The 21,169-nt window shown below is 46.5% G+C and overlaps 1 protein-coding gene across 1 annotated transcript in view; it reads right to left on the bottom strand.

Annotated features, from left to right (window-relative positions):
* The window catches only part of PROK1 (prokineticin 1), a 72,706-nt gene that overhangs the window by 30,368 nt on the left and 21,169 nt on the right, over positions 1-21,169 (bottom strand). The window contains exon 2 of the mRNA XM_040422199.1: positions 2,492-2,617. Coding sequence (XP_040278133.1) covers positions 2,492-2,617 — 126 coding nt within the window. The remainder of the gene's footprint in view (positions 1-2,491; positions 2,618-21,169) is intronic.

Raw genomic sequence — 21,169 nt, 5'->3', positions numbered from 1 at the left:
CAAGGGGTGGCTCTCTTCGTCCAGAGCATGTGTGGTCTGACTAGTGATTTGAAGAGTGGTTGGACTATGCTCTCATCACGGGCCTTATTGGCCTGGTTTTTAATGGGACCTGATGGTGTCTTCCTTTTGGGTGTTAATTTGGACAATTCCTTTTCTGGCCTGTACGTGAGCTAAAACAGACTCGGTTATGCTGGGTGGTGGTCGGAGGCCCGTTGGGAGAACGGGCCTCCTCCGTGGCGGCATTTGAGTACAGCGGAGATATGGTGGTAGCAGATGGAGTAACTGCCCGCTGGGAGTCCAGCGGTTGGCAGACAGCTCTGATGATTACGGTTTAACTTGCCCGCTGGGAGTCCAGCCTTTGGCATACCGTTCCGATATTATGGTTTATTAAGGTTTGCCGCTTTAATAAAGAAGCTGTGGCCGATCACCATCCAGCAATAAAGTGATACAGTTGTCGTGTCTTTTGTTATGGGTCAAGGTTGGGTAAAGGGGCCAAGGGTGAGTTAAAGGTGGTATCCCCTCCCCCTGTTACCAGCAGTCTGGAAAGTGCCTGACTGTATAGGGAGGGTGCTTAGGGACTGATGGTCCTCCCCCTCCCCCCTTTTCCCCTTAGGGGTATTTAGGAATCTGGCCCCATCTCAGTAATGGTTAAGTAGGTTGCAGATTAGAGTCATTGAGGGTTAATCACTGGGGAACCTCCTTAGACAGGATGGGGGCAGTGCAGGAAATCCTGAAGGTCACATATACCTTCTCTCTGTCCTAGTCACTTCCTCTTGCAAGTGGAAGCAGATTGGCCCTCCCTCCCTCCCTTTGCGGTTATTCTTGGGAGGCGGGTCGAAGTGCACGGTTCTGTTCAGTTATGGATACTTGGTTATTCTGTTTTGTTTTTCTATTTTTAAGAGACCCTGCTGGGAGTCCAGCGGTTTTGGATATTGCTCCGATGATTACGGCTTTGGAGAGCTGCGAATTTTGGTCGAGTTTATCAATAAAGTGAAAAAAAAAAAGAAGTCACAGCTGGCGGCATTTGAGTACAGTGGAGATATGGTGGTAGCAGATGGAGTAACTGCCCGCTGGGAGTCCAGCGGTTGGCAGACAGCTCTGATGATTACGGTTTAACTTGCCCGCTGGGAGTCCAGCCTTTGGCATACCGTTCCGATATTATGGTTTATTAAGGTTTGCCGCTTTAATAAAGAAGCTGTGGCCGATCACCATCCAGCAATAAAGTGATACAGTTGTCGTGTCTTTTGTTATGGGTCAAGGTTGGGTAAAGGGGCCAAGGGTGAGTTAAAGGTGGTATCCCCTCCCCCTGTTACCCTGGATACCAGCAGTCTATTATGTAAGCCTCGCAAAGTGACTTCAGACCTGATCTGGTCCCTAAAAATTGGGTTTTTGAAAATTTCAAGATTTGCTTCTAAATTTCTAAGCCTTGTAACATCCCCAAAAAATAAAATATCATTCCCAAAATGATCCAAACATGAAGTAGACATATGGGGAATGTAAAGTAATAACTATTTTTTGAGGTATTACTATGTATTATAGAAGTAGAGAAATTGAAACTTGGAAAATTGCAATTTTTTACAAATGTTTGTATTTTTTTTATAAATAAAAATGTTTGTTTTTTTTTACTTCATTTTACCAGTGTCATGAAGTACAATATGGGACGAATAAACAATCTCAGAATGTCCTGGATAAGTCAAAGCGTTTTAAAGTTATCACCACTTAAAGTGACACTGGTCAGATTTGCAAAAAATGGCCTGGTCGTTAAGGTGAAATAAGGCTGTGTCCTTAAGGAGTTAATAATCAATCTAATGTATTGCATAAGCCTTGTCAATATTATGTAATTAACTCCTTCTTGACCCCCACCATACATGTATGGTGGAAATCGAGTCTTTGAAGATGGTGCCCAACCACAAATGCAGTGGGTGCCATAGCCACTGGGATTCTGCTGTTTTAAACAGGAGACACCTGGGGGGAATGTCTGCAACTGGCAATAACACCCATCATAGACATTTAAAGGGTAACTAAGTTTTAGAGCTTCTCACAAATTAACTACTTCTTTTACTGGGGCAGCCTCCCCTACTGCTCTGGTTTGCTTATATTGACTTCTAGCCACCCAAGCGTGCTGCTCCTGCATCTAGTAATTCTCCTGAAGCCTGGAGGCATGTCCTAATACAGGCTGTTTGTCAGTAATATACTGATTGAAAACAACTATACCTATTCAAAACATTGCACCTTACTTGGTAATGAAACCATTGCTAAAGAAAGACAAGGAGTGCTGCAGTTTTTTATATTCGGACTGTCTGCCGGGACCTTTGGGCCAGGCTCCAACACTGCGAGAACAACCACTTACTGGAGTTCATCCTTGGATCATATGGTGGTGTTGTTGTCGCCTTTCTTCTTTAAAACATCACAATAGCAATACAAACCAAATTGCAAATACCCTGTCTGGGGTATTGCATATGCAGTGGTTATATTGGTGGGGACAGGATACCTTATGGCTGAATGGATGACATTCCTCTCCTTCCTGTCCCATTGGGGTACACATTCTTAGTCCACGTAACCACAGACTGATTGCACAGCAAGATCCAACTCCACATTGTAGATCTCTTTCACAGGCCTAATAATTCAAAAAGATATATTTTTTTATAAATCACCTCACATCACATTACAATCAGCACATCAGAGAAACAAACCAAAAACGATGGCAGCCTTATAAAATACATGTATAAAATAATTTTAGGTATCCCGTTATTGTATATGACACAGCATTACAGATTCAGAAGTAGAATGGCCTGGTTTTTAACAAACACATATAAAGCCCCCATCCAACTAAGCTGCAAGTTGAGTATCCCCGTTTTGGAACTATCGTGGCTTATCTTTAAAAAACAAAACAAAAAAAAATGCTATCAGACAACCCCTTTAGCCCTTTCATGACTCAACCATTTTCTGTTTTGGCATTTTCGTTTTTTTACTCCCAGCATTCCCAAAGAAATAATGTTTTTTATTTTTCCGTTCACATAGCTGGTTACCCCTTCCAGTTTTATTGCAGCCCGTGGGACTGGCCCAGTTTCACAACATGACCCTCAACTTTAAAACTTTTATGCACCCCTACTGTAGGGGAAGATAAGCATATTGTATACAATTTGCATGGAACTAAATAATAAAAGAAAAGGCAGTATTCTCATACTTTCCCACGGTGGTAGCTATGGTCATTTCCAAAGATATGATTTAAATGTGACACCTAGACAACTAACTCAGGAAACTATTGATTTCTATGGAACACTGTTGTGGGCGTGTTCAGTCCAAAGGTCAATGGGCTCAGTGGAGGAAGAGGAGCTGCACTGTGTCCATCCTGTCCCTTCTGCCTTCTACCATCTAATAACAGTAACCAAAGGTGTGACCTTTTATTGCAATCCTACCTGTGATGATAATGAGATGACTGTTAAAAGGTTATCGGTACAAAAAAAGAAGTGTCAGGGATGTAACAATTCTGGTGGCAGAGGGTACAAACGGTAATGGACATGTAGGGAAGTGGGGTCCAACCCATCCCAAACCCTAGGCAAGTGCTGATTTTAACTGTATTCACACTAGTGATGGAGGAACATCTGCCGGGACGTTTCGCGAACGCGTGTTCGCGATCAAATGTTCACATAACCGTGCGATCACAGCTGGCCCCATTCACTTTAATGGAAGGCGAACCAGAAAAACCTTCAGGCCATATTTGCAGCCAACAAATACTTACTAGAAGTGCACAAATAGTCCCACAACATAGACAATGACATACCAGAGGGGGATCAATGGCAAAAATTCCCACAAAAAATATGTATTTTAATCAGGGGCCATTTTTTTTAAAGAGAAACTCTTAAAAATGTGCCCTGCAGGAGTATAGAAATTTTTTTACTTTAGGCCATGGGAGTACAAAAATTAGGCATTCACCTGTAAGAAAAGAACGTGATTATGTGGCTGAAGGAATATTAGACGGTCAGTGGATAACTATTTTACTGTAGGCCAATAGAGTACAGGCCCCAAACATTAGGCATTCACCTGACAGAAAACACCAAGTGATTATGTGTCTGGAGGTATATTAGGCTCTCACTGGATAACAATTTTACTGTAGGCCAGTGGAGTACAGGCCCCCAAAATTATGCATACACTGGACAGAAAAGAACAAGTGATTATGTGGCTGGAGGTACATTAGGCAGTCAGTGGATAACAATTTTACTGCAGGCCAGTGGAGTACAGGCCCCAAACATTAGGCATTCACCAGACAGAAAAGAACAAGTGATTATGTGGCTAGAGGTATATTAGGCGGTCAGTGGATAATAATTTTACTGTAGGCTAGTGGAGTACAGGTCCCAAACATTATGCATTCACCCGACAGAAAAGAACAAGTGATTATGTGGCTGAAGGTATATTAGACGGTCAGTGGATAATAATTTTACTGTAGGCCAGTGGAGTACATGCACAAAAAAATTATGCATTCACTGGACAGAAAATAACAAGTGATTATGTGGTTGGAGGTACATTAGGCATTCACTGAATAACAATTTTACTGTAGGCAAGTGGAATACAGGCCCCAAAAATTATGCATTCACCTGACAGAAAAGACCAAGTGATTATGTGGCCGGAGGTATATTAGACAGTCAGTAAATAACAATTTTACTGTAGGCCAGTACAGGCCCAAAAATTAGGCATTCACCTGACAGAAAAGAACAAGTGATTATGTGACTGGGGGTATATTAAACGGTCAGTGGATAACAATTTTACTGTAGTCCAGTGGAGTACGTACATGCACCAAAAATTATGCATTCACTGGACAGAAAAGAACAAGTGATTAAGTGGCTAGAGGTATATTAAACGGTCAATGGATAACATTTTTACTGTAGGCCAGTACAGGTCCCAAAAATTAGGCATTCACCTGACAGAAAAGAACTTGTGATTATGTGTCTGGAGGTAAATTAGGCGGTCACTGGATACAAATTTTACTGTAGGCCACTGGAGTAGAGGCACCACAAATTAGGCATTCACCTAACAGAAAAGGCCTTTTATGCCGCTGAATATACATAAGACAAGGACCATTCTTTGTTCTGGGTGATGGCGGATATGTGTGGGCTGGCATGAGGAAATTCAATTACACATGGTCGTCACAGGTGTTGAATTCCTCTGAGATCCATGCCTTATTCTTTTTTAGAAATGTGAGGTAGTCCACACTGTCGTGAGCTAGGCAAGTGTGCTTATCGGTCATGATCCCCCCTGCTGCTTGTCACGGCCATGGTCATGGTCGTGACTGTTAACCGCAGGCTGTTGCCTGCGGTTTGGTTTGGGTGTTCAACCACAGGTGAGGGCCACTAGTGTGTTGCCTCACTTGAGGTTGCCGCGGGCAACAAGTTGTTTTGTATTGTCGCAGTATAGCAGCCTGAGCTGGTGCTAGGCAGCTTGCTGCAATGTGCATGCGGTTGCACCTGGCAACCTGTCTGTTAGGTGTGTCTTCTGAATGTTTTGTATGCACTCTGACATTTTCCCTTCGTCTGTGGCTGCCCGTGGCAACGTTTGGTGTTTGTACATGTGGTGGCAATGTCTCGGCCTTTTGGCCGGATCCCAGGACACGTTTGCCACGCATGTCGTTTTCAACGGTAACAGCTGCAGTGAGAGTTTGTGTGTATTCCCCTTTATGTGGTTCACTACACTCCCTGGTGTTGGAAGGGTTAACTTCCTTCCCTGTGTGTCTGAACACTGGGTGTGTCTGTGTGGGTGTGACTACTTGGGCCTATAAAGCCTCAGTTAAGACCTGATGTCTGAGGGGTACTCCCGCCTTGTAGTAGCTGGAGGCACTCTCCTGGTCACATATAACATCTGCCAGTGAGGGCCACCCTTGTGGTCATAAGTTTATGTCTATGTGATGTTCTGTTGATATTTTCCTTTTGTTATTTGGTGCAGCTATGGATCTGGGTTCCTGTGTGTGGATGTGTTTTTGCTGGGTTCTTTGAATGTTGTGTGGACATCAGCTTGCCAGCACAGGGATCCAGTCAGCAAGGCTGTGGCAGGTAGGTGGAACTAGTTCAGTTCACCTGCCATATCCATAGGACTGTTTATGTTCCCCTTTTCCCTGCAGCTTGGCCAGTGAGACTCCTGTTCCTCCGTGTCCAGAAGGAACAGGTCGTCTTACCCTGCTCCTAGTTTAGGGCCGTCCTGAGGGCTAGCAGGGACTACAAGGTTCCGGAGCATGAGCCCTCCTACCATCAAGGTCGGCTCATGCAGCTAGGAGTCAGAGTCAGATTAGGGATGCGATTAGGAGGTGACCTGCTCCCTAAATCTGTCCTCCTGGTCGAGCAGCAACCACCATCTTCGATCATCGCACGGCTGAGGGTTTTCCCCATCCTCAGCCATGACACTGCGTTGAACGTCCTTTTGGACAGGACACTCCATGAGGGGCATGCCAAGAGTTCCATGGCAAATTGTGCCAGCTCTGGCTACAGGTCAAGCCTGCACACCCAGTAGTCCAGGGGTAAATCGCTTCTCAGAGCGTCCACATCGGCCGTTAACCCAATATAGTCAGACACCTATCGGTCTAGGCGTTCCCTGAGGCTAGATCTGGAGTGCGGCTCTCGATGGGTTGGCTGCAATAATGATCTCATATCCGAAGTGACCAACACATCTTCAAACCACCCTCTTCTTGCAGGCGCGGTAGGATTGGTACCCGCACCTGTTTTGCTGTGGGTGGAAATTCCTCTGCCAGCGCCTGCAACAGCAGAATGCAGCATCTCTCACAGCAAAGGCCTGGAATGCTGCATTCTGACAGCCCTCTGTGATTGCTGGTAACTAGGGATGAGCGAACCCGAACTGTATAGTCTGGGTTCGGGTTCGGTGTTCGGCGCTTTCTTGGCGCTTTTTGAAAGGCTGCAAAGCAGCCAATCAACAAGCGTCATACTACTTGCCCCAAGAGGCCATCACAGCCATGCCTACTATTGGAATGGCTGTGATTGGCCAGTGCAGCATGTGACCCAGCCTCTATATAAGCTTGGGTCACGTAGCGCTGCACGTCACTCTGCTGTTACAAGTGTAGGGAGAGGTTGTAGCTGCGACGTTAGGGCGAGATTAGGCAGTGATTAACACCTCCAAAACACTTAAGACAGTGATCGATCTACAGCTGTGGATCATTGAACTGCTGCTATTCAATTGCTCACTGTTTTTAGGCTGCCCAGAGCGTTTTTCTGTCACTTTTTTCTGGGGTGATCGGCGGCCATTTTGTGGCTTGTGGTGCGCCAGCACAAGCTGCCACCAAGTCCATTTAACCATCAATAGTGTGGTTATTTTTTGCTATATCCTACATCAGGGGCAGGCTGTCACCAAGTCCATTTAACCATCAATAGTGTGGTTATTTTTTGGCTATATCCTACATCAAGGGCAAGCTGCCACCAAGTCCATTTAACCATCAATAGTGTGGTTATTTTTTGGCTATATCCTACATCAGGGGCAAGCTGCCACCAAGTCCATTTAACCATCAATAGTGTAATTATTTAAATCTATCCCTAAAAGGGTATATTAGATTCAAGGTGCTGATAGGGTCATTCTCAATAACTTCACACACACGCTACTGTGCAATTCCAAGTCTAATTCTGTGTGTAAACGTATACCTGTCACCCAGCGCCTAAAAAATAGGCCTCAAATTTATATTCATCCAAATCTGTCATTGTTGCTTTAGCTGGTCAAGTTATTTAGTGTCCGTCAAAGCACAGTTTTTGTTCTGGGTTGAAATACAATTCCCAATTTTGCAATTCTCTAAATTAGTGGTTTCTGCTGTATCAGGCCTACTTTAAATCTATCCCTAAAAGGGTATATAAGATTCAAGGTGCAGATAGGGTTATTCTCAATAACTTCACACACACACGCTACTGTGCAATTCCAAGTCTAATTCTGTGTGTAAACGTATACCTGTCACCCAGCGCCTAAAAAATAGGCCTCAAATTTATATTCATCCAAATCTGTCATTGTTGCTTTAGCTGGTCAAGTTATTTAGTGTCCGTCAAAGCACAGTTTTTGTTCTGGGTTGAAATACAATTCCCAATTTAGAAATTCTCTAAATTAGTGGTTTCTGCTGTATCAGGCCTACTTTAAATCTATCCCTAAAAGGGTATATAAGATTCAAGGTGCAGATAGGGTTATTCTCAATAACTTCACACACACACGCTACTGTGCAATTCCAAGTATAATTCTGTGTGTAAACGTATACCTGTCACCCAGCGCCTAAAAAATAGGCCTCAAATTTATATTCATCCAAATCTGTCATTGTTGCTTTAGCTGGTCAAGTTATTTAGTGTCCGTCAAAGCACAGTTTTTGTTCTGGGTTGAAATACAATTCCCAATTTTGAAATTCTCTAAATTAGTGGTTTCTGCTGTATCAGGCCTACTTTAAATCTATCCCTAAAAGGTTATATAAGATTCAAGGTGCAGATAGGGTTATTCTCAATAACTTCTCTCACACACGCTACTGTGCAATTCCAAGTATAATTCTGTGTGTAAACGTATACCTGTCACCCAGTGCCTAAAAAATAGGCCTCAAATTTATATTCATCCAAATCTGTCATTATTGCTTTAGCTGGTAAAGTTATTTAGTGTCCGTCAAAGCACAGTTTTTGTTCTGGGTTGAAATACAATTCCCAATTTTGCAATTCTCTAAATTAGTGGTTTTACTGTATCAGGCCTACTTTAAATCTATTCCTAAAAGAGTATATAAGATTCAAGGTGCAGATAGGGTTATTCTCAATAACTTCACACACACGCTACTGTGCAATTCCAAGTCTAATTCTGTCCGTAAACGTATACCTGTCATCCAGCACCTAAATACTAGGCCTCAAATTTATATTCAGCTAAATCTGTCGTTACTGCTGTGCCTTTATTAGTGTAATACGGGACCTAAATAGATAGCCAGATAGTGTTAGGTGTCTGTAAAAAAAAGGCCTGAATTTGAATTCAATACATTGGGCCAAATAATATTTTTCTTATTGTGGTGAACGGTAACAATGAGGAAAACATCTAGTAAGGGACGCGGACGCGGACATGGTCGTGGTGGTGTTAGTGGACCCTCTGGTGCTGGGAGAGGACGTGGCCGTTCTGCCACAGCAACACGTCCTAGTGAACCAACTACCTCGGGTCCCAGTAGCCAGCAGAATTTACAGCGATATTTGGTGGGGCCCAATGCCGTTCTAAGGATTGTAAGGCCTGAGTAGGTACAGGCATTAGTCAATTGGGGGCCGACAGTGGATCCAGCACGTTCACATTATCTCCCACCCAGTCTTCTGCAGAAAGCGCACAGATGGCGCATGAAAACCAAGCCCATCAGTCTGTCACATCACCCCCATGCATATCAGGGAAACTGTCTGAGCCTTAAGTTATGCAGCAGTCTCTTATGCTGTTTGAAGACTCTGCTGGCAGGGTTCCCCAAGGGCATCCACCTAGCCCTTCCCCAGGGGTGGAAGAGATAGAATGCACTAACGCACAACCACTTATGTTTCCTGATGACGAGGACATGGGAATACCACCTCAGCACGTCTCTGATGATGACGAAACACAGGTGCCAACTGCTGCGTCTTTCTGCTGTGTGCAGACTGAACAGGAGGTCAGGGAGGAAGACTGGGTGGAAGACGATGCAGGGGACTATGAGGTCCTAGACCCCACATGGAATGAAGGTCATGCCACTGACTTTCACAGTTCGGAGGAAGAGGCAGTGGTGAGACCGAGCCAACAGCGTAGCAAAAGAGGGAGCAGTGGGCAAAAGCAGAACACCCGCCGCCAAGAGACTCCGCCTGCTACTGACCGCCGCCATCTGGGACCGAGCACCCCAAAGGCAGCTTCAATGAGTTCCCTGGCATGGCACTTCTTCAAACAATGTGCTGACGACAAGACCCGAGTGGTTTGCATGCTGTACCATCAGAGCCTGAAGCGAGGCATTAACGTTCTGAACCTTAGCACAACCTGCATGACCAGGCACCTGCATGCAAAGCATGAACTGCAGTGGAGTAAACACCTTAAAAACAAGGAAGTCACTCAGGCTCCCCCTGCTACCTCTTCTGCTGCTGCCGCCTCGACCTCTTCTGCTGCTGCCGCCTCGGCCTCTTCCTCCGGCTCTGGAGGAACGTTGGCACCTGCCGCTCAGCAAACATGGGATGTACCACCAACACCACCATCTGCGTCACCAAGCATCTCAACCATGTCACACGGCAGCGTTCAGCTCTCCATCTCACAAACATTTGAGAGAAAGCGTAAATTCCCACCTAGCCACCCTCGATCCCTGGCCCTGAATGCCAGCATTTCTAAACTAATGGCCTATGAAATGCTGTCATTTAGGCTGGTGGACACAGACAGCTTCAAACAGCTCATGTCACTTGCTGTCCCACAGTATGTTGTTCCCAGCCGGCACTACTTCTCCAAGAGAGCCGTGCCTTCCCTGCACAACCAAGTATCCAATAAAATCAAGTGTGCACTGTGCAACGCCATCTGTGGCAAGGTCCACCTAACCACAGATACGTGGACCAGTAAGCACGGCCATGGACGCTATATCTCCCTAACTGCACACTGGGTAAATGTTGTGGCGGCTGGGCCCCAGGTGGAGAGCTGTTTGGCGCACGTCCTTCCGCCGCCAAGGATCGCAGGCCAACATTCTTTGCCTCCTGTCTCCTCCTCCTCCTACTCAGCTTCCCCCTCCTCTTCTTCCACCTACTCATCCAGTCAGCCACACACCTTCACCACCAACTTCAGCACAGTCCGGGGTAAACGTCAGCAGGCCATTCTGAAACTCATATGTTTGGGGGACAGGCCCCACAACGCACAGGAGTTGTGGCGGGGTATAGAACAACAGACCGTCGAGTGGTTGCTGCCAGTGAGCCTCAAGCCCGGCCTGGTGGTGTGTGATAATGGGCGAAATCTCGTTGCAGCTCTGGGACTAGCCGGTTTGACGCACATCCCTTGCTTGGCGCATGTGCTGAATTTGGTGGTGCAGAAGTTCATTCGCAACTACCCCGACATGTCAGAGCTGCTGCATAAAGTGCGGGCCGTCTGTTCGCGCTTCCGGCGTTCACATCCTGCCGCTGCTCGCCTGTCTGCGCTACAGCGGAACTTCGGCCTTCCCGCTCACCGCCTCATATGCGACGTGCCCACCAGGTGGAACTCCACCTTGCACATGCTGGACAGACTGTGCGAGCAGCAGCAGGCCATAGTGGAGTTTCAGCTGCAGCACGCGCGGGTCAGTCGCACTGCGGAACAACACCACTTCACCACCAATGACTGGGCCTCCATGCGAGACCTGTGTGCCCTGTTGCGCTATTTCGAGTACTCCACCAACATGGCCAGTGGCGATGACGCAGTTATCAGCAATACAATACCACTTCTATGTCTCCTTGAGAAAACACTTAGGGCAATGATGGAAGAGGAGGTGGCCCAGGAGGAGGAGGAGGAGGAAGAGGGGTCATTTTTAGCACTTTCAGGCCAGTCTCTTCGAAGTGACTCAGAGGGAGGTTTTTTGCAACAGCAGAAGCCAGGTACAAATGTGGCCAGACAGGACCCACTACTGGAGGACGAGGAGGAGGAGGATGAGGATGAAGCATGTTCTCAGCGGGGTGGCACCCAACGCAGCTCGGGCCCATCACTGGTGCGTGGCTGATTGGAATCGCAGGACGATGACGATACGCCTCCCACAGAGGACAGCTTGTCCTTACCTCTGGGCAGCCTGGCACACATGAGCGACTACATGCTGCAGTGCCTGCGCAACGACAGCAGAGTTGCCCACATTTTAACGTGTGCGGACTACTGGGTTGCCACCCTGCTGGATCCACGGTACAAAGACAATGTGCCCACCTTACTTCCTGCACTGGAGCGTGATAGGAAGATGCGCGAGTACAAGTGTACGTTGGTAGACGCGCTACTGAGAACATTCCCAAATGTCACAGGGGAACAAGTGGAAGCCCAAGGCGAAGGCAGAGGAGGAGCAAGAGGTCGCCAACGCAGCTGTGTCACGGCCAGATCCTCTGAGGGCAGGGTTAGCATGGCAGAGATGTGGAAAAGTTTTGTCACCACGCCACAGCTAACTGCACCACCACCTGATACGGAACGTGTTAGCAGGAGGCAACATTTCACTAACATGGTGGAACAGTACCTGTGCACACCCCTCCACGTACTGACTGATGGTTCGGCCCCATTTAACTTCTGGGTCTCCAAATTGTCCACGTGGCCAGAGCTAGCCTTTTATGTCTTGGAGGTGCTGGCCTGCCCGGCGGCCAGCATTTTGTCTGAACGTGTATTCAGCACTGCAGGGGGCGTCATTACAGACAAACGCAGCCGCCTGTCTACAGCCAATGTGGACAAGCTGACGTTCATAAAAATGAACCAGGCATGGATCCCACAGGACCTGTCCATCCCTTGTGCAGATTAGACATTAACTACCTCCCCATTCAATCCTATTTTTATTTTCATTTTACCATTATATTGAGGGGCAACCCAAAGTTGAATGAACCTCTCCTCTGTCTGGGTGCCGGGGCCTAAAAATATCTGACAGTGGCCTGTTCCAGTGGTGGGTGACATGAAGCCTGATTCTCTGCTATGACATGAAGACTGATTCTCTGCTGACATGAAGCCAGATTCTCTGCTATGGGACCTCTCTCCTCTGTCTGGGTGCCGGGGCCTAAATATATGACAATGGACTGTTCCAGTGGTGGGTGATGTGAAGCCTGATTCTCTGCTATGACATGAAGACTGATTCTCTGCTGACATGAAGCCTGAATCTCTGTTATGGGACCTCTCTACTCTGTCTGGGTGCCGGGGGCCTAAAAATATCTGACAGTGGCCTGTTCCAGTGGTGGGTGACATGAAGCCTGATTCTCTGCTATGACATGAAGACTGATTCTCTGCTGAGTCGCTGACATGAAGCCTGAATCTCTGTTATGGGACCTCTCTCCTCTGTCTGGGTGCCGGGGCCTAAATTATATGACAATGGACTGTTCCAATGTTGGGTGACGTGAATTATGATTCTCAGCTATGACATGAAGACTGATTCTCTGCTGACATGAAGCCAGATTCTCTGCTATGGGACCTCTCTCCTCTGCCTGGGTGCCTGGGCCTAAATATGTGACAATGGACTGTTCCAGTGGTGGGTGACGTAAAGCATGATTCTCTGCTATGACATGAAGACTGATTCTCTGCTGACATGAAGCCTGAATCTCTGTTATGGGACCTCTCTACTCTGTCTGGGTGCCGGGGCCTAAAAATATCTGACAGTGGCATGTTCCAGTGGTGGGTGACATGAAGCCTGATTCTCTGCTATGACATGAAGACTGATTCTCTGCTGAGTCGCTGACATGAAGCCTGAATCTCTGTTATGGGACCTCTCTCCTCTGTCTGGGTGCCGGGGCCTAAATTATATGACAATGGACTGTTCCAATGTTGGGTGACGTGAATTATGATTCTCTGCTATGACATGAAGACTGATTCTCTGCTGACATGAAGCCTGAATCTCTGCTATGGGACCTCTCTCCTCTGCCTGGGTGCCTGGGCCTAAATATCTGACAATGGACTGTTCCAGTGGTGGGTGACATGAAGCCTGATTCTCTGCTATGACATGAAGACTGATTCTCTGCTGACATGAAGCCTGATTCTCTGCTATGGGACCTCTCTCCAATTGATATTGGTTAATTTTTATTTATTTTATTTTTATTCATTTCCCTATCCACATTTGTTTGCAGGGGATTTAACTACATTTTGCTGCCTTTTGCAGCCCTCTAGCCCTTTCCTGGGCTGTTTTACAGCCTTTTTAGTGCCGAAAAGTTCGGGTCCCCATTGACTTCAATGGAGTTCGGGTTCGGGACGAGGTTCGGGACGAAGTTCGGATCCCGAACCCGAACATTTCCGGGAAGCTCGGCCGAACTTCTCGAACCCGAACATCCAGGTGTTTGCTCAACTCTACTGGTAACATGTCTGCCATTTTGTGTTTGTGTAAGTACGTTGCCACCTAGTACTGGTCCTTGCCCTTTATTCTTTTTATACGGGGGTCCCTCTTCAAACACTGGAGCATGAAGGCCCCCATTTGCACTAAATTGTAAGTAGTGGAGCGCCCTGGCTCTTGCTCATCGCCCAGGAGAATGTCATCTTCGGTCTCCTCCCCTCAGCCACAGACAACACCAGGGATACCCAAAATGTTTAAAGTCCCACTCAATGCCTGCTCTTCTTGCTCCTCCTCCTCCCCCCAGCCACCATCCTCCTCTGTCTCCTCTTCAGACTCCTGCTGACTTGTCTCAGATAGTGTAGCCCCCCCTGGGAATTCATTTAGCATTGCAACTTCCTCATCTTCCAGCTTTTGCCCCTCGACGGCTTGATCAATGACAGAACGCAATGCACGCTCCAGAAAGAAGGCGTAAGGTACGATGTCACTGATGGTGCTCTGGCTGCGACTGACCAGTTTGATGATCTCATCAAATGGCCGCAGAAGTCTGCATGCGTCGCACATTAGCAGCCACTGGTAAAAGAAAAAAAACCAAGCTCCCAGAACCTGTCCTGCTGCAGAGTTCATACAGGTAGTTGTTAACAGCACATTGCTGCTGGAGCAGCCTATCAAGCATATACATGGTGGAGTTCCAGTGCGTCGGGCTGTCTCACCTGGCACGTCAAATAGGTTCTGGGGAGCTTGGGGGGTGCCGTGGAAGAGGCGGAAGCAGTGGAAAAGGAAGAGTCAGCCGAGGAGGAGACGGAGGATAGAGTAGGAGGAGGAGAAGAAGAGGCAGGCCTGCATGCAATCCGTGGCGGTAACACCAAATCCAAATGGGTGCCACAGGTTACATGCTTGACAGCCATCAGAAGGTTCACCCAGTGGGCAGTGAAAGATATGTACCTTTCCTGCCCGTGTTTGCTAGACCACATGTCTGTGGTCAGATGTATCTTGGCACCGACACTGCGTCAGAGATATATTCAATCGCCGATGAACGTGGCCATATAGCTCTGGGATGCCCTTCTGAAAGAAATATTTCCTTCCGGTGACCTTCCATTGCGGTGTGCCAATGGCCACAAATTTTCTAAAAGCCTCCAAGTCCACCAGTTTATAAGCCAGTAGTTGGCGGGCTAGCAGTTCCGACAAGCCAGCGGTCAGCCGTTGGGCAAGAGGGTTATCTGGCATCATCAACTTTTTACGCTCAAACATTTGGGCCACGGAAGCCTGCCTTTAGCCAGATAAACGCGACGATGGCACGGTGGAAGGTGGAGTGGAGGACAAAGGGGAGGAGAGAGGAGAAGGAGAAGAGGCAGGACATGGAGCATTGGGAGTGTGGCTTTGTGGGTTTTGACGGCGTTGCTCCCACTAGGCTCGGTGATGGTAGACCAGGTGCCTTCTTAAGGGATCGTCCCTAGGTGAGTGTTGGGCTTATCGCGACTTATGCGTTGACAGCACAGACTGCAGATGGCAACACTATTGTCAGCAGCTGACACGTTAAAAAAAGCCATCACGGCAGAGCCATGCGTTGGCATCCAGGGAGCACAAGATGTCTCCATGTATTGTAAATGGCTCGCTCCAGATATATTTACAGTCTGCTTTTTGCCTCCTGTGCACTGCGAGTTCTGCCTGCTTCTTCTCCTTCTCCTCCCTATCTGCTGCTCCGTCTTTCCCTCTGAACTCCCCTCCTCTTCTCTTGTGGGCACCCTCATGACGTCCATCGACACGTCATCATCGTCACCTTCACCACCACTAGAGTACTCAGAGTAGGCTGTAACAGTGAAGACCACCCTCCTTGGGCTGATCTGGGTACTGTCGTCAGACCGCTGGGTGGTGGCTGCTGCTACCTCCTCTTCCTCATCTGATGCCAAGAATGGCTGCGCATCGGTAAGGTCTGGGAAAGGATGGGAAATTAATTCCTCTGACTTAAGTGGAAGGGCTATGGTGGTGGTTGTGGTGGTGTCTTTGGAGGTGCACACAGCAGAGAGTGAGGAGTGTGCAGATACAGAGGATGTGGAGGGTGCAGAAGCGAAGGCTGAGTGAGCCACTCAACCATCTCTGGTGCGTCCTCCAACTTCCCATTTCGGCTCCGGCCTGGTGCACCTGCCCGAACCCTACCACTCTGCGGAACGGCCTGCCTCTTCCTCTGCCTGTCATTTTTAAAATGACCCTGTGCCAAAGTCCCTAGAGAAGAGCAGTATTTGTGGAAGCAGGTATATCGCAGGCCTCAATCAGAATTTTGTGGAAGCAGGTATATAGAACCCCATAATAATTATTTTGTAGAAGCAGGTATATCGCACCCCTCAATCAGTATTTTGTGGAAACAGGTATATAGAACACCTGAATCAATATTTGGTGGAAGCAGGTATATCGCACCCCTCAATCAGTATTTTGTGAAATCGGTTATATCAAACTCCTCAATCAGTATTTAGTGGAAGCAGGTATATCGCACCCCTTAATCAGTATTTTGTGGAAGCAGGTATATTGCACCCCTCAATCAGTATTTTGTGGAAGCAGGAATATAGAACCTCTTAATCAGAATTTTGTAGAAACAGATATAATCCACCCCTCAATCAGTATGTCACGGTGCGCTCTGTGCGGAGGCGAGGACGGCTGGGGCGCGCTCGTGTCATCGCCCGTTCTCATGGTAACCGCAATGGGGCTGAGTGCCGAGCTGCTCGCTCAGCTGTATTGGAACTCAGGAGTCATGTGACGCTGGTCACGTCACATGACTCCACCAGCGCCCTATTTAAACAGGCAATCTACTGGCCACAGATAGCCTGTTATTGAGGTCCTTCCTGCGATTACTTACCTGGTTTGTTGATTCTCCTGCTCGTGTTATACTTCCCGTCCGTCTCATCCCTTGATCTTGGAGTTCCCTCCTGGTTCTGACTTCGGCTTCCTCCTGACGATCCTCTGCTTGCTCCTCTGGTACTTTGCTGCTCTCTTGGTTATAGACTCTGTTTGTTTTGACTGCTCTGTTGTATGTTTGTCCGTCTTCCCTGCACTTATCCTAGTTGAGGGTTTGTCGACCAGTTGTCCCTTGTCACTAGGACTTGCGAGGCAAGTAGGCAGGGACAGGGGTGCGGGTTGAGCTAAGTGGTCACTTCCCCCACTCCTTGTGTGTGTGTGACAGTATTTTGTTGAAACAGGTATATAGAACACCTGAATCAATATTTGGTGGAAGCAGGTATATCGCACCCCTCAATCTGTATTTTGTGGAAGCAGGTATATCGAACCCCTTAATCAGTATTTTGTGGAAGCAGGTATATCGCACCCCTCAATCAGTAATTTTGTGGAAGCAGGTATATGGAACCCCTTAATCAGTATTTTGTAGAAGCAGGTATATTGCACCCCTCAATCAGTATTTTGTGGAGACAGGTATATAGAACCCCTGAATTATTATTTGGTGGAAGCAAGTATATCGCACCAATCAATCAGTATTTTGTGGAAGCCAGTGTATCACAGGCCTCAATCAATATTTGGTGGAAGCAGGTATATTGCATCCCTCAATCAGTATTTTGTGGAAGCAGGTATATAGAACCTTTTAATCAGTATTTTGTAGAAGAAGGTATATCCCACTCCTCAATCAGTATTTTGTGGAAACGGTTATATAGAACACCTGGATCAATATTTGGCGGAAGCAGATATATCACACCCCTCAATCAGTATTTTGTGGAAACAGGTATATCAAACCACTTAATCAGTATTTTGTGGAAGCAGGTATATCACACCCCTCAATCTGTATTTTGTGGAATCAGGTATATCAAACCCCTAATCAGTATTTCGTGGAAGCAGGTATATCACACCCCTCAATCAGTATTTTGTGGAAGCCGGTTTATCGTTCGGCAGACGGGCTCAAATGGTTTTGTACAAAATGCATTTGACAAGCATCTCACTTTATAAATAAGCGTAACATTAACACTATAATATTTTTTGTGACTATGGCATCATTGTACTTTATCTGGTTTGCAGAGTGCTGTTGCATTGTCTTTTTTTCTCTATGTTTTCTGCCATGGCAGCGTGCACCTGCGCATTGGGATGTGCTGACTAACCCCCTTTTCTTTGCAGGCCTCAATCAATATTTGGTGGAAGCAGGTATATCGCACTCCTCAATCAGTATTTTGTGGAAGCAGGTATATAGAACCACTTAATACGTATTTTGTCAAAGCAGGTATATCGCACCCCTCAATCAGTATTTTGTGGAAATAGGTATATAGAACCCCTGAATCAATATTTGGTGGAAGCAGGTATATCGCACCCCTCAATCTGTAATTTGTGGAAGCAGGTATATCAAACGCCTTAGGCTACTTACACACTTGTGGCAGGACGGATCCGACAGGCTGTTTACCTTGTCGGATCCGTCCTTCCGCTATTTCGCCGTGCCGCCGGACTGCCCCTCTGCCGCTTCGTCGCTCTGTCCCTATTGACTATAATGGGGACGGGGGCAGAGCTCCGGCGCAGCACGACAGTGCACGTACTAAAAGTCCTGCATGTCCGACTTTATAGTCAATGGGGACGGAGCGGCGGTCTGGCGGCACGGCGAAATAGCGGAAGGACTGATCCGACAGGGTGAACAGCCTGTCGGATCCGTCCTGCCGCAAGTGTGAAAGTACCCTTAATCAGTATTTTGTGGAAGCAGGTATATCGCACCCCTCAATCAGTATTTTGTGGAAGCAGGTTTATAGAACCACTTAATCAGTATTTTGTAAAAGCAGGTACAGTATATCGCACCCCTCAATCAGTATTTTGTGGAAACAGGTATTTAGAACCCCTAAATCAATATTTGGTGGAAGCGGGTATATCACACCCTTCAATCAGTATTTTGTGGAAGCAGGTATATCAAACCCCTTAAAAAGTATTTTGTGGAAGCAGGTATATCGCACCCCTCAATAATTATTTTTGGGGCAACAAGTACACTGCGTGCAGAATTATTAGGCAAATGAGTATTTTGACCACATCATCCTCTTTATGCATGTTGTCTTACTCCAAGCTGTATAGGCTCGAAAGCCTACTACCAATTAAGCATATTAGGTGATGTGCATCTCTGTAATGAGAAGGGGTGTGGTCTAATGACATCAACACCCTATATTAGGTGTGCATAATTATCAGGCAACTTCCTTTCCTTTGGCAAAATGGGTCAAAAGAAGGACTTGACAGGCTCAGAAAAGTCAAAAATAGTGAGATATCTTGCAGAGGGATGCAGCACTCTTAAAATTGCAAAGCTTCTGAAGCGTGATCATCGAACAATCAAGCGTTTCATTCAAAACAGTCAACAGGGTCGCAAGAAGCGTGTGGAAAAACCAAGGTGCAAAATAACTGCCCATGAACTGAGAAAAGTCAAGCGTGCAGCTGCCACTTGCCACTTGCCACCAGTTTGGCCATATTTCAGAGCTGCAACATCACTGGAGTGCCCAAAAGCACAAGGTGTGCAATACTCAGAGACATGGCCAAGGTAAGAAAGGCTGAAAGACGACCACCACTGAACAAGACACACAAGCTGAAACGTCAAGACTGGGCCAAGAAATATCTCAAGACTGATTTTTCTAAGGTTTTATGGACTAATGAAATGAGAGTGAGTCTTGATGGGCCAGATGGATGGGCCCGTGGCTGGATTGGTAAAGGGCAGAGAGCTCCAGTCCGACTCAGACGCCAGCAAGGTGGAGGTGGAGTACTGGTTTGGGCTGGTATCATCAAAGATGAGCTTGTGGGGCCTTTTCGGGTTGAGGATGGAGTCAAGCTCAACTCCCAGTCCTACTGCCAGTTTCTGGAAGACACCTTCTTCAAGCAGTGGTACAGGAAGAAGTCTGCATCCTTCAAGAAAAACATGATTTTCATGCAGGACAATGCTCCATCACACGCGTCCAAGTACTCGACAGCGTGGCTGGCAAGAAAGGGTATAAAATAAGAAAATCTAATGACATGGCCTCCTTGTTCACCTGATCTGAACCCTATTGAGAACCTGTGGTCCATCATCAAATGTGAGATTTACAAGGAGGGAAAACAGTACACCTCTCTGAACATGCTCTGGGAGGCTGTTGTTGCTGCTGCATGCAATGTTGATGGTGAACAGATCAAAACACTGACAGAATCCATGGATGGCAGGCTTTTGAGTGTCCTTGCAAAGAAAGGTGGCTATATTGGTCACTGATTTGTTTTTGTTTTGTTTTTGAATGTCAGAAATGTATATTTGTGAATGTTAAGATGTTATATTGGTTTCACTGGTAAAAATAAATAATTGAAATGGGTATATATTTGTTTTTTGTTAAGTTGCCTAATAATTATGCACAGTAATAGTCACCTGCACACACAGATATCCCCCTAAAATAGCTAAAACTAAAAACAAACTAAAAACTACTTCCAAAAATATTCAGCTTTGATATTAATGAGTTTTTTGGGTTCATTGAGAACATGGTTGTTGTTCAATAATAAAATTAATCCTCAAAAATACAACTTGCCTAATAATTCTGCACTCCCTGTATATCACACCAGTTGCAAATAGTTGTTCCAATAACGCTTGTCCCTCTATATACCTTTGGTATCACAGCAGAGCCGCACACAACTGCTGCACAATACAAATGCACTATAATATACTTTCTATGTAGAAAGAATATTATATGTATATCACACCCCTCAATCAGTTTTTTGGGGGGGCAACAGGTTTATCACACCAGTAGCAATTAGTTATTCCAATAGTGTTTGTCCCTCTATAAAGCTGTGGTATTGCAGCAGAACCGCACATAACTGCTGCACAATACAAATGCACTATAATATACTTTCTATGTTAGAAAGTATATTATAAGCTATAGAGACATCATAGGCCATTACACCACTCTGGCATTCCTAATCTGGGATGTGCGTTATAACACCTTGGAAGGGCCCTGGGATAGTACCCTGCGCACGCTGAAATTGGCGTTACCACAAATACAGAATATTACCCCCCATACCTGGCCACTGCATATCACACCCCTGCCTCAATCAGTTTTTTTAGGGGGCAACTGGTATATCACACCCGTTGCAATTAGTTGTTCCAACAGTGTTTTTCCCTCTATATAGCTGCGGTATCGAAGCAGAACCGCACACAACTGCTGCCCAATGCAAATGCACTATAATATACTTTCTATGTTAGAAAGTATATTATAAGTATATCACACCCCTCTGTATCTTACACCTATCTATAGCACACCTACACCAGTCCTTAAC

The sequence above is a fragment of the Bufo bufo genome, chromosome 3, assembly GCF_905171765.1.
Source record: "Bufo bufo chromosome 3, aBufBuf1.1, whole genome shotgun sequence".
Classification (NCBI taxonomy): Eukaryota; Metazoa; Chordata; class Amphibia; order Anura; family Bufonidae; genus Bufo; species Bufo bufo.
This window is presented reverse-complemented; position numbering and strand designations above follow the sequence as displayed.